Source organism: Oncorhynchus kisutch, linkage group LG17, assembly GCF_002021735.2.
Source record: "Oncorhynchus kisutch isolate 150728-3 linkage group LG17, Okis_V2, whole genome shotgun sequence".
Lineage (NCBI taxonomy): Eukaryota > Metazoa > Chordata > Actinopteri > Salmoniformes > Salmonidae > Oncorhynchus > Oncorhynchus kisutch.
In genome coordinates this window covers 11,903,505-11,918,329 of record NC_034190.2, presented here as the reverse complement: position 1 = coordinate 11,918,329, position 14,825 = coordinate 11,903,505, and the positions used below count along the sequence as shown (strand labels likewise).

At 47.2% G+C, this 14,825-nt stretch overlaps 1 protein-coding gene across 1 annotated transcript in view; it reads left to right on the top strand.

Annotated features, from left to right (window-relative positions):
* The window catches only part of LOC109908431 (solute carrier family 45 member 4), a 50,137-nt gene that overhangs the window by 5,041 nt on the left and 30,271 nt on the right, over positions 1 to 14,825 (top strand). The window contains exon 3 of the mRNA XM_031795117.1: positions 10,007 to 10,818. Coding sequence (XP_031650977.1) covers positions 10,524 to 10,818 — 295 coding nt within the window. The 5' untranslated portion in view covers positions 10,007 to 10,523. The remainder of the gene's footprint in view (positions 1 to 10,006; positions 10,819 to 14,825) is intronic.

The window sequence follows — 14,825 nt, the reverse complement described above, 5'->3', positions numbered from 1 at the left end:
AAAAAACGAGTGACCTAAGCGACTCTAAGTCTCCGGCAGTCCTGTGGGCGAAAACGGCTCGTTGATGAGAGGTTTAAGGAGAATGGAAAGAATCGTGCTACCAGGCAAACAGGGAAATGATGGAGCAGTACCTACTGCCCCCATAGTACCTACTGCCCCTCCGTACCTACTGCCCCTCAGTACCTACTGCCTTACAGTACCTACTGCCGCTCAGTACCTACTGCCCTACAGTACCTATCTTCCCTACTGTCCTTACAGTACCTACTGCCACTCAGTACCTACTGCCACTCAGTACCTACTGCCCTACAGTACCTATCTTCCCTACTGTCCTTACAGTACCTACTGTCCCTACAGTACCTACTGCCCCTACAGTACCTACTGCCCCTCAGTACCTACTGCCCCTACAGTAACTACTGCCCCTACAGTAACTGCTGCCCCTACAGTACCTGCTGCCCCTACAGTACCTACTGCCCCTATAGTACCTACAGTACCTACTGCCCCTACAGTACCTACTGCCCCTACAGTACTTACTGCCCCTACAGTACCTACAGTACCTACTTCCCCTACAGTACTTACTGCCCCTACAGTACCTACAGTACCTACTGCCCCTACAGTACCTACAGTACCTGCTGCCCCTACAGTACCTGCTGCCCCTACAGTACCTGCTGCCCCTACAGTACTTGCTGCCCCTACAGTACCTGCTGCCCCTACAGTACCTGCTGCCCCTACAGTACCTACTGCCCCTACAGTACCTACTGCCCCTGTAGTACCTACAGTACCTACTGCCCCTACAGTACCTACTGCCCCTACAGTACTTACTGCCCCTACAGTACCTACAGTACCTACTTCCCCTACAGTACCTGCTGCCCCTACAGTACTTACTGCCCCTACAGTACCTACAGTACCTACTGCCCCTACAGGACCTACAGTACCTGCTGCCCCTACAGTACCTGCTGCCCCTACAGTACCTGCTGCCCCTACAGTACTTACTGCCCCTACAGTACCTACAGTACCTACTTCCCCTACAGTACCTGCTGCCCCTACAGTACTTACTGCCCCTACAGTACCTACTGCCCCTACAGTACCTACAGTACCTGCTGCCCCTACAGTACCTGCTGCCCCTACAGTACCTGCTGCCCCTACAGTACCTGCTGCCCCTATAGTACCTACTTCCCCTACAGTACCTGCTGCCCCTACAGTACCTGCTGCCCCTACAGTACCTGCTGCCCCTACAGTACCTGCTGCCCCTATAGTACCTGCTGCCCCTATAGTACCTGCTGCCCCTATAGTACCTGCTGCCCCTATAGTACCTGCTGCCCCTATAGTACCTGCTGCCCCTACAGTACCTACTGCCCCTACAGTACCTGCTGCCCCTATAGTTACCTGCTGCCCCTACAGTACCTGCTGCCCCTACAGTACCTACTGCCCCTACAGTACCTGCTGCCCCTACAGTACCTGCTGCCCCTACAGTACCTGCTGCCCCTACAGTACCTGCTGCCCCTACAGTACCTACTTCCCCTACAGTACCTGCTGCCCCTACAGTACCTGCTGCCCCTACAGTACCTGCTGCCCCTACAGTACCTGCTGCCCCTATAGTACCTGCTGCCCCTGCTGCCCCTACAGTACCTGCTGCCCCTACAGTACCTGCTGCCCCTACAGTACCTGCTGCCCCTATAGTACCTGCTGCCCCTACAGTACCTACAGTACCTACTGCCCCTACAGTACCTGCTGCCCCTACAGTACCTACAGTACCTGCTGCCCCTACAGTACCTGCTGCCCCTACTGCCCCTACAGTACCTGCTGCCCCTACAGTACCTACAGTACCTGCTGCCCCTACAGTACCTGCTGCCCCTACAGTACCTACTTCCCCTACAGTACCTACTTCCCCTACAGTACCTAAACTATGGCTTTGAACAGCGTCAGTCAGTGTCTGTCTGTCTGCTGATTGTGCTGTGTGTCATATGTGGAGCATGCCAGGAACACTGGGATTAAACAGAGCGGGGTGTATTTGCATAGGGAAATAAAGGGTTATCTGTAGCTAAAGTTCCTTGAGTTGATGTCACCACCAGGTTCTGAGAAAACCAATTAAGGCACCATACTGAATAGCCAGGATGAGATGGGGGAAGTTAGCCTACATTGAATGGTGCATGCAATAACACCACTTCAGTGTTAATCTGTAGTCACGCTATGTATCTATTATATGTTGGTTTAAGGCAGGCTTCGTGAGACTGCCGCAGGGCTGTTGCATTTGTTGTTGTAAATAGTAGCCTATTCTATTCTACAAATAGGCTGCAGTTGGTTCTTGCGTCCGTGTATGGGTACTGTGCGTGTGTGTGTGTGGCAGTTAGGTCAACCCAACGCTAAACTGGAGATTTCGCTTTGGCCTCATGAGAAGTGCTGGTGTATATATCAGAAACTCTCAGATCAGACTATGGGGTGGCTGTTCACACACTCTATCCAGACTAGTGTGTCCTCACTAGGAGGGGCGGGGCCTAAGCCTAACTCCCAGAGGTGGGACCAAGTCATTGTTTTACAAGTCACAAGTATCAAATCAAAGTATAGTACCTACCTCTGCACTGGCACACGCAAGTACGTCTCAAGTCTTAGCACTCAAGTCCCAAGTCAAGACAGGCAGGTCCGAGTCAAGTCTCAAGTCTAAAGGGGCCTAAAGTGTACTGTGTGTATAACTTTAGGGTCAGGGCTGTCAGCTAGATGGGGCCTAAAGTGTACTGTGTGTATAACTTTAGGGTCAGGGCTGTCAGCTAGATGGGGCCTAAAGTGTACTGTGTGTGTAACTTTAGGGTCAGGGCTGTCAGCTAGACAGGGCCTTCCTCCCTGTTTCCTTTCCTAGCTGAAGTACTGTGGTGTAGGAGTTTTTCTAGGTGGAGTCCATTGTTAGATGTGGGTTGAGTTAGTTTTGTAGTTAGTCTACTGTGGTCTTAATCAAGATCACCGACATCACGCCACTGAGCGGGATCTATGAAAGGGATTTTGTTGGATGTTTTCCTTCTTGTTTTTTCTTTGGTCTTTGAATATCACTCTCATTTTGCTCCAGGGCCTTTCCTTCAGTGGTGATCCAAGGCATTTCCTTCAGTGGTGATCCAGGGCCTTTCCTTCAGTGGTGATCCAGGGCCTTTCCTTCAGTGGTGATCCAGGGCCTTTCCTTCAGTAGTGATCCAGGGCCTTTCCTTCAGTAGTGATCCGGGGCCTTTCCTTCAGTGGTGATCCGGGGCCTTTCCTTCAGTGGTGATCCGGGGCCTTTCCTTCAGTGGTGATCCGGGGCCTTTCCTTCAGTAGTGATCCGGGGCCTTTCCTTCAGTAGTGATCCGGGGCCTTTCCTTCAGTAGTGATCCGGGGCCTTTCCTTCAGTAGTGATCCGGGGCCTTTCCTTCAGTGGTGATCCGGGGCCTTTCCTTCAGCGGTGATCCGGGGCCTTTCCTTCAGCGGTGATCCGGGGCCTTTCCTTCAGCGGTGATCCGGGGCCGGCCTTTCCTTCAGCGGTGATCCGGGGCCGGCCTTTCCTTCAGCGGTGATCCGGGGCCGGCCTTTCCTTCAGCGGTGATCCGGGGCCGGCCTTTCCTTCAGCGGTGATCCGGGGCCGGCCTTTCCTTCAGCGGTGATCCGGGGCCGGCCTTTCCTTCAGCGGTGATCCGGGGCCGGCCTTTCCTTCAGCGGTGATCCGGGGCCGGCCTTTCCTTCAGCGGTGATCCGGGGCCGGCCTTTCCTTCAGCGGTGATCCGGGGCCGGCCTTTCCTTCAGCGGTGATCCGGGGCCGGCCTTTCCTTCAGCGGTGATCCGGCCTTTCCTTCAGCGGGGATCCGGGGCCGGCCTTTCCTTCATCCGGGGCCTTTCCTTCAGTGGTGATCCGGGGCCTTTCCTTCAGTAGTGATTCCATCTCTTTGCTGTGGTTGATTACAGCAACTTAGGCACACACCACTAAGGGATCGAAGGGCCTGACGAGGCCTACATTCCCCTTTTCCTTCGATTGATTTTGTTAATGATTTATTTGTGCATGACAAGTTGTAGGCCAACTTTACAAGACTTGTGTTTATGACTTATTCTGTTTCCTTTTGGGGGAAACAGAATAAGGCGAGAGGGTGATTTATGTACCGTTTTCACGAGGGCCTCAACAAGCTTCCCTGAACAACACCCCAGGGAGGCATTGCAGAGATATACTGCATGTTATTTTTACCAGAATTCGTATAAAAGCAACTCCCAAGAATGGACCTCTGAGAAATATAGCTGCGGTCCTTTCTTGGGTGTAACAATCTTCTGCCCTAACGTTTGGAAGACTTCTATTAGACAAGCACTCCATTCTCACAGAGACCTTTTGGTAGGATCGACATAGCTGCATAAATGATCAACACCACTTGAGAACGTGCTTCATTTTCTTGTCTTACACTTGAACTGGTCTCCTATATTTTGAGCTTTAAGAAATATGGATTGTTGATGAAGCAGTTGGTCCTACTGGTCTCTGTGAGCTAAATCCACCATTATAAATCCACCATTATAAATCACACTGCAGGGTTGTTGTTGACACGGTCGGACCTCAAGCTGTTGAAACTGCATACTTACTGATCCACATAGCACATTGTGACTGCTTTAATTCCTCCCCACCCCTGTGTGTGGTGTGAATGCAGTGTCTCCGGACAAGCGTGTGTGTGTGTGAGAGCGAGTGTTCCGGTGAGTGTGGGAGGGGGATGTTTCATACTCCCTGTTAACGTTGGCACACGTGGATGCCCTCTGTCCCAGCCTCACGGCCCCACCCACTCTCCCACTGCAGCAGTGCTACACACACACACACACACACACACACACACACACACACACACACACACACACACAACCTGTTCCACTTTGTTTACAGTCCTACTGTATTATCAGGCTACCGTGGGGGAGTGAGTCTCAACAAATCCATCTGCTGCCACTTCCCTAAGCAAATCTGCATCTTGTCTGAGCTGGAGAGGAAATGAATACTGTAATGAGTACGCACAGTAGGCTACACGTCGCCATGGTGTTCTCAGAGTTGATGAGATGCCTAGCCATCAAGGGAGGGAATGGGACTAAGAAATACAATAACTAGTCTATGACTATGAAACAAAAACTGAGCATCCTAAATTGGTTTTAATTTCATGATGTAAAAAATACATATTATCAGAACTTTTCCCTGACCTAGAGATATGTGGTATGCTGTGGTCTGACCTAGAGATATGTGGTATGCTGTGGTCTGACCTAGAGATATGTGGTATGCTGTGGTCTGACCTAGAGATATGTGGTATGCTGTGGTCTGACCTAGAGATATATGGTATGCTGTGGTCTGACCTTGAGAGATGTGGTATGCTGTGGTCTGACCTAGAGATATATGGTATGCTGTGGTCTGACCTTGAGAGATGTGGTATGCTGTGACCTGACCTAGAAAGATGTAGTATGCTTTAATCTGACCTTGAGAGATGTTGGATGCTGTGGTCTGACCTAGAGATATATGGTATGCTGTGGTCTGACCTTGAGAGATGTGGTATGCTGTGGTCTGACCTAGGGCGATGTGGTATGCTGTGGTCTGACCTAGGGCGATGTGGTATGCTGTGACCTGACCTAGGGCGATGTGGTATGCTGTGACCTGACCTAGAAAGATGTAGTATGCTTTAATCTGACCTTGAGAGATGTGGTATGCTGTGGTCTGACCTTGAGAGATGTGGGATGCTGTGGTCTGACCTTGAGAGATGTGGGATGCTGTGGTCTGACCTTGAGAGATGTGGGATGCTGTAGTCTGACCTTGAGAGATGTGGGATGCTGTGGTCTGACCTTGAGAGATGTGGGATGCTGTGGTCTGACCTTGAGAGATGTGGGATGCTGTGGTCTGACCTTGAGAGATGTGGGATGCTGTGGTCTGACCTTGAGAGATGTGGGATGCTGTGGTCTGACCTTGAGAGATGTGGGATGTTGTGGTCTGACCTTGAGAGATGTGGGATGCTGTGGTCTGACCTTGAGAGATGTGGGATGCTGTGGTCTGACCTAGAGAGATGTGGTATGCTGTGGTCTGACCTTGAGAGATGTGGTATGCTGTGGTCTGACCTAGAGAGATGTGGAATGCGGGACAGGGAGTTGTAAATGGCTCTGTGATCAGAAGGTTACAGCCCCCCCCCCCCCCCCCCCCCCCTAAGCCGACCTTCTAACCTCGGTAGCTCAGCAAATATCAATAAATTCGATGGACTGTCAGTGAGTCACCAAGCTTAAAAATGGCCGCCAAGCAACACGGTCCAATAATTCAGATGGCTCATGGCTTGGAGGTGGCTCATCAAAGACACGATCATAGATGAATTGATCAATGGGTATACAGCCTGGCTGTCCTCACCAAAGCCATTGAAAACAATTAGAATATAAATGGCCAATCCTGAATAAGGCCTCACCAGTCCGCCCAGCTCTCCCTGGGTGTGTTGTGGTTGGTGGTTATTTGTGCCCCTGTCCTCCCCCTGCCTGCCTGGTTGGTTAGCTGGCCTCCTGACTCCTCAGTATGCCCAGTGCAATCCATATCTGGGCCTCTATTTGGGTCAGTCGTAACACACATTCACATATACACACACGCGCACACACACATGTGCACACACACACACACACACACACACACATAGGCTACATACAAGTACAAACAAGTTCTAGAGGTGCCATGATAATGAGTGTCTAAGGATAAATGGTATCCTATCTTGTTCTATAGACATTATCATCACACTGATCATAATTCCCCCCCTGAGAGAACATGAAATTACAACTTCTGTTTTATATCTGTATATGAGAACAAATGTTTATCCCTAGAGTTGAGTAACATAGGCAATTCTAGTATTTGAACTTGTATGAATGCTGGTGTTGGGTGACTTGACATTGAAGGTTGTCTTTCCCAGTGTTCTAGAACTGAAGGTACTTCCCTGGTCCCATTTTGTCACTCAAAACTTTGAGCTTGACCAAATATCAAGTATGGTCCTAATTTATACTGAACAAAAATATAAACTCAACATGTAAAGTGTTGGTCCCATGTTTCATGAGCTGATATAAAATATCACAGAAATGTTCCATACACACACAATGCTTATTTCTTTAAAATGTTGTTTAAATCCCTGTTAGTGAGCATTTCTTCTTTGCCAAGATAATCCATCCACCTGACAGGTGTAGCATATCAAGAAGCGGATTAAAAAGCATGATCATTACACAGATGCACCTTGTGTACAATAAAATGGCACTTTTTTTTGTCACACAACACAATTCCACAAATGTCTCAAGTTGAGGCAGCGTGCAATTGGAATGCTGACTGCAGGAATGTCCACCAGAGCTGTTGCCAAAGTATTTCATGTTTAAAAGTCATTCTGATTGGCTGGGCCTGACTAGATTGACTGATTTCCTGTTATATGAACTGTAACTCAGTAGAATCATTGAAATTGTTGCATGATGTGTTTATATTTTTGTTCAGTGTAGTTTTGTTTTGGCCTTTTGAACTTACTAGGCCTAGGCTACATAACCTTGCCATATTTCAGTCCACAGAGAACAACATGTAGGGTTCAGTACCATGTGACTGTGTTATGTAACCGTCCTGCAGGCTGAGAGGGAGGGCAGGTAGTAACAGGGTCTTGCTTTTTACTCACACAGACGACGCACTGAATCTGATCCTGTTCTTCAGAATGTTTCTGCTGAGGCCTTTTGTTTGCTTTTCTCTCTCAATACCATTCAGTGGAGAAGAGACTAGACTGTGGAGATCATCATTCTGCCTGGCAACAGCAGTATTGAAAGGGACTAATAGCCTATTCCTCAGGTGCTGAACAGATGGATGTCTCTTCTTTACGACTGTAGTATCATATAGGGCACTAGTGGAAATGCTACAGTGGTTGAATGTTACAGTGAAAAAGTATAACATTAATGTATTGTCTTAACTTTGTTGAGCAGCTGATCTACTGTACATGGGTATGGCTCAGATAGCCTAGCGGTTAAGAACATTGCCCCAGTAACTGAAAGGTTTCTGGTTTGAATCCCTGAACTGATTAGGTGAAGAATCTTTCGATTGTGCCCTTGAGCAAGGCACTTAACCCTAGTTGCTCTGGATAAGAGCGTCTGCTAAATGATGTAAATGTTACGTATCTTTTACATTGGTTGCAAATCTGAGACTTAAAGTACGTATCTTTTACATTGGTTGCAAATCTGAGACTTAAAGTACGTATCTTTTACATTGGTTGCAAATCTGAGACTTAAAGTACGTATCTTTTATTACATCACACATCAATACAAGAATAAAGACAAAACCACCACCAATTACCCATATCTAAAGAAATACCCCTCTGAGGATATCTCTTTCTCTCAGGGGGTTTTAATTTAGCATCTGATGAGGAAGCCCCTCTGAAGACTAGATTCATATAAGATGAGAGCCTATAATGCACTCCCATCTCTCCCAGGTCTCAGTATCTCAGTATATAAATGAAAAGTGTCGGAGAGAGAGAGAGGGAGAGACGTTTTAACGTTAACGTGGACATTGGATAGTGTAATCTCAGATTGGAACATTAAACCAACAGTTCCAGCACACACTCACTAATTTCCTTCTGAAACCCTGGCACCCTCATGTACAGTCACGGCTCTATGTACCCTCAGCCTCCTCTCAGCATGTCCTATCTCTCCTCTCTCCCCCTCCCTCTCCTCTCTCCCTCTCCTCTCTCACCCCCCTCCTTCTCTCTCTCTCTCTCTCTCTCCCCTCTCTCCTTGTCTCTCTCTCTCCATATACAGTATATACATATTGCGCTCTGTCTCCCTTAATCCTCTCCTCTCCTCTCTCTCGCTCTATATATACAGTATAGAGCGCAAGATGTATATCTCCCTTAATCCCCATCTCTCTCCTCTTCACTCCACTCCACTCACGACTGTCTTACAGGCTGTGTGAGAGCTAAGCCTAACCCAGAGAGCCTCCCCCAGTCAGGTCACAATGTAATTAACCTCCACTGCTGTCCAGGTGCTAAAATGTCTTGGTTGACTGCTACAGGAGCTCCTATCCCTCACAGAGACGGAAGAGGAAGCAAGACATCCCACTCACTCATTTTTTTTCTGGTTCATATACAGTCAATGAACTAAGTAGACCAGACCCAGCTGCTATCATATTGGTGACATTGGGAGAGCCACCCCTTAAGTAAACCTGAACGGCGAACATTTGTTTCAATGGTAAATGGCCTGAGAAAGACCTCTTCATTTATCCACCATCTTTGTCGTGCCCCAGAGTCAGACGTGTTCTGAGATGTGATTGGCATTCTAATTTAAAATCTTACTGGATTTGCCACTCACTGCCTCTGCCTTTAAAAACCAACAGGAAGCTACTGATTCACTCACACAGACCAGCCTGACATTTCCCCATCCCAGACTCAATCCTCTGAGTCATTCTAATGCCTAGCTGTTTGTTCAGGACACAACAGTACACACACACACACACACACACACACACACAGAGACACCCACAGACAGACAGGAGGGGTTGGTTATTAAAGGCAGCTTTATTCATGCTTTATCACAGGATAAAGGAGGATACTGAAAATCCCCCGGGAGGTGTGTGAGGAGCGAGTGTGTCCTCTCTCTCTCTCCCTCCCTCCCTCCCTCCCTCTCTCTATACTCTACCCTGTACAGTATGCACCAGTCTCTGCCCAGAGGCTTAAACACTACGAATAACCAGATGACTATGAACTAGTCCTTTTACATGCTTAAATCATCAAATCATCTTTGATTCAACTCAAAGAGTTTTTTTAAAACAATGTTGTGAATCTGTTTCCACCTTTTCCACAATCAAGCCAAACTGACCCATATCATTCTGTATTAGACTAGCGTGATTCAGTACAGGTTGGCATGGTTCAGTTTTCTGCAGTCTTACTGGAATTTTAAAAACGTTACTGTCATTAGTCTGCCAACCTCCATTTTAATAACTAACTCTCTCTCTCTCTCTCTCTCTGGCTTACTGGCAACTATTCCCGTGGTGCATTCTGGGTATGTGCAGATTGATCGGCCACTCGATGGGGATTCACAGAGGAGCTCTCACCTGTGTCGCCTCCTGCCCTCCGCCCTGCCGCCTGCCCTCCCTCTTCTGCACCTCCTCCACACACATCATGAAACTGGTATTAACTGAATGGCAATTGATATGGATTTTTACTGATTCTAGTAGACAGTAAACCAACGAACACAGATAGGGAGGAAAAGCCATCTAATTTTCACACGTCCTTCTTCACACTAAATGAACCTGCCTGTGGGGTTCTGAGCTGCCTGAGTTGACAGCCTACCCTGAAAAACAACCCAATGCCTCTTTAAGGAACACACAAGGAATGTATTGTACGCTTTAAGAGATTATTCTTTCTTCCTGATAACGACATTCGAGGACATCGACAGCAGAGGGAGCTACTTTGAGGACGAGCTCACACCTGTCACCGCCAGTGTATGAATACAGATCTATTTTTTTATTTAGTTTTGAATCTATTTTTTTTTCTGGAGCCTGAAGGGTTGTGCGTTTGGCTGTGTGCATGCCGAAGAAGAAGAAAATGGCTCCCCAGAACTCTGAGGCCGATGCTATGCAAGTGCAGGGGGTAATGGTGGTCCCCGCTGCTAAGAAAACCACCACAGGTTCTGCCTCCACAGGAGACGGAGGAGCAGGAGGAGGTTTGGTGCTGGAGTCATGCCAGGAGGAGTCGGTGAGCGAGGGGTCTATAGACCGGATCCCGCTGCGCCAGTGGGTGATGCACGGAGCCGTCATGTTCGGACGAGAGTTCTGCTACGCCATGGAAACAGCCCTGGTTACGCCTGTACTGCTGCAAATAGGTAAGAGATCACTATATAAAACATGGAGATTGTACAGACATGTGCACACGTATGTAAACACACAGCAAGAGTTAACCAGAGTCATGCAGATGATGAAGGAGCCAGGTGGGTGAATTCACATACTCTACTATACTGTTGACTCTGCCCACACATCATATCCCCACATCTATATCCACACAGCATATCCCCACATCTGTATCCACACAGCATATCCCCACATCTATATCAACACAGCATATCCCCACATCTATAATCAACACATCTATATCCCCACATCTATATCAACACAGCATATCCCCACATCTATATCAACACATCTATATCCCCACATCTATATCAACACAGCATATCCCCACATCTATATCAACACAGCATATCCCCACATCTATATCAACACATCTATATCCCCACATCTATATCAACACATCTATATCCCCACATCTATATCAACACAGCATATCCCCACATCTATATCAACACAGCATATCCACACAACCTATATCCACACAACCTATCCACACAACCTATCCACACAGCGTATCCCCACATCTATATCAACACAGCATATCCCCACATCTATATCAACACAGCATATCCCCACATCTATATCAACACATCTATATCCCCACATCTATATCAACACAGCATATCCCCACATCTATATCAACACAGCATATCCCCACATCTATATCCCCACATCTATATCAACACAGCATATCCACACAACCTATATCCACACAACCTATCCACACAACCTATCAACACAGCATATCCCCACATCTATATCAACACAGCATATCCCCACATCTATATCAACACATCTATATCCCCACATCTATATCAACACAGCATATCCCCACATCTATATCAACACAGCATATCCCCACATCTATATCCCCACATCTATATCAACACAGCATATCCACACAACCTATATCCACACAACCTATATCCACACAACCTATCCACACAACCTATCCACACAGCGTATCCCCACATCTATATCCACACAGCGTATCCCCACATCTATATCCACACAACCTATCCACACAGCGTATCCCCACATCTATATCAACACAATGTATCCCCACGTCTATATCCACACATCTGTATCCCCACGTCTATATCCACACATCTGTATCCACACAGCATATCCACACAACATATACAAATGTCCATCGTAAACACATTGGATAAGAATTCACGGTCCTTCCTGCTCTTCAGTGTTCCTGCCACAGCCCTAATAACAGGCCTGCCTAGGAAAGACAAGGCTCCAGTCCTTTTACAGTCCATCTGATTAGATGCTATCTCGACTGTAAACAGTAAATCATACTGTTTGACTGGCCTGGGGTCATGGCGGCAGCAAAGTATAGAGACACTGGATGTGACTTAGCAGAGGATTAGAATAACCACGTGGGGGATGCTGGGGGATGCGCTGATACACCAGTGTTCTTCTTGACTAATGATAGCTCAGTCGACTACAGCTGTGGATAAAAAAAATCACCTAACAAATACTTTTTCAGATGTAGTGAAGAGGGGCTGTGTTTCCATCGGGATAACTATTCTGTTATTAATGCCATTAAATCATCCTTTGAGTCCATCCAGCCACCTCTGTCTGACGGCAGTTTTGATTCCAGTGTTTATAAGGTCTAGCTAGCTAACTGTCTCTGGCTGTCCATGCCTCTAAATGTGTGTCTGCTTGGGGATTACAGCTCTCTGAAACACCACAATCTATCCTGGCCTCAAAGACACCCTACCTACCTCACCGCTCTCACGTCAAGCCACCTCACAGAGGGGGTGGGGGGTGGGGGGTAAAGGGAGAGATGTGTAGAGTGAGAGAGAGAGAGACATTCTCTGCTCAGAGCTTTGACTGAGATTACAACTCCATGTGTTCCCTGCACCCATTCTCAGGCCATTTACTTTATAGTATACTACATTTGACCAGGGCCTATAGACTTACCTCCTCACTCAGACTGAGTTTCAATGATAGTGTGGGTGACATTGCGGGCTCTGGGTTATCTACCAAGGGCATGGTACTGGAGCAGAGTCCAGTCCAGGGAAACACCCCTGTGGAAGTGACTTAGCGTTTGACTTCAGTATTGTCTGACTGTGTTCATCATAAGGTGAGACAATGCCGTCCGTCATTACAGTCTTTTGTAACGTCTCTTCGTTCTCTCCTTTGACGTAAAGTAGGCCTCTGAACGTGATGAAGGGGGAGAGAGTGGGAACGTGATGAAGGGGGAGAGAGTGGGAACGTGATGAAGGGGGAGAGAGTGGGAACGTGATGAAGGGGGAGAGAGTGGGAACGTGATGAAGGGGAAGAGAGTGGGAACGTGATGAAGGGGGAGAGAGTGGGAACGTGATGAAGGGGGAAAGAGTGGGAACGTGATGAAGGGGGAGAGAGTGGGAACGTGATGAAGGGGGAGAGAGTGGGAACGTGGTGAAGGGGGAGAGAGTGGGAACGTGGTGAAGGAGAGAGAGTGGGAACGTGGTGAAGGGGGAGAGAGTGGGAACGTGGTGAAGGGGGAGAGAGTGGGAACGTGGTGAAGGGGGAGAGAGTGGGAACGTGGTGAAGGGGGAGAGAGTGGGAACGTGGTGAAGGGGGAGAGAGTGGGAACGTGGTGAAGGGGGAGAGAGTGGGAACGTGGTGAAGGGGTAGGAAGGGGGAGAGAGTGGGAACGTGGTGAAGGGGTAGGAAGGGGGAGAGAGTGGGAATGTGATAAAGGGGGAGAGAGCGGGGCAGAGGGTTGGTAAGAGGGAGTGGATGGAGTGATGTACAGATGTGACATAAGCAACGCTAAGAGGTAGCACTCAAGGTTTATGGAACAATTTTTTTCTTAATTTTTTTTGTATATATATATATATATATATATATTTACCCAGGCTGTTAAGTACAGTATATGCAAAAGTGTGTGAACTCTATGGTCTGAGTCTCCTGTGAATGTTTGGCTGGCTCCTCTACAGAGTTGTGGCTTTCCCCAACAGGAACCCACTCATGGCTCATAAACGTGGGAACACAATCTCAGGAGAATAATATCCCCGTATCAGGGCTTTTTGCTCATTTTTCAACCACACTCATTGTTTCTTATTTTCTTCATAGAAGGGTAACGACCAAAAATGTGACATTTGTTTAGTTGAATAAGCCTAGCTCATCTGAACCACATGATATACGAGAACTTTACAGTGCATGGGAATATAGGTTATAAGTATTATAGGTTATAAGTACTACTGTCTACCTGAATAGGCCTAGAGCGAATGGCATTACACCAGACAATGTATGGGAACTAGACGATATACACTGAGTATACCAGACATTATGAACATCTTCCTAATATTGAATTTTCTCTGTCTCTCTCTGTCTGTCTCTCTTTCTCTCTCTCTCTCTCTCTCTGTGTGTCTCTGTCTCTGTCTCTTTCTGTCTCTCTCTCTCTCGGTCTCTCTCTGTCTCTGTCTCTGTGTGTGTGTGTCTAACATTAAGAATAATACCAGTTTACATGACATCTGCCCTTATGACTAAGGTTACTCTAGACCTACTGTTATATAAACGTATGACTAAGGTTACTCTAGACCTACTGTTATATAAACGTATGACTAAGGTTACTCTAGACCTACTGTTATATAAACTTATGACAAAGGTTACTCTAGACCTACTGTTATATAAACTTATGACAAAGGTTACTCTAGACCTACTGTTATATAAACTTATGACTAAGGTTAATCTATTCCTACTGCTCTATAATCTAATAGATGTAGTTAATCTAGTTTTACTGTTGTATAAACTCATGAATAATGTTGTGGATTTGCTCTAATCTATAGAAAGCCAGGCTTGCTAAGACGGTGTTTGGGTGTTGGAACCTGGATCCATCCCAGCCTTATTGTCACACCCTGACCATAGTTTGCTCTGTATGTTTCTATGTTTTGGTTGGTCAGGGTGTGATCTGAGTGGGCATTCTATGTTACATGTCTAGTTTGTCTAGTTCTATGTTTGGCCTGATATGGTTCTCAAT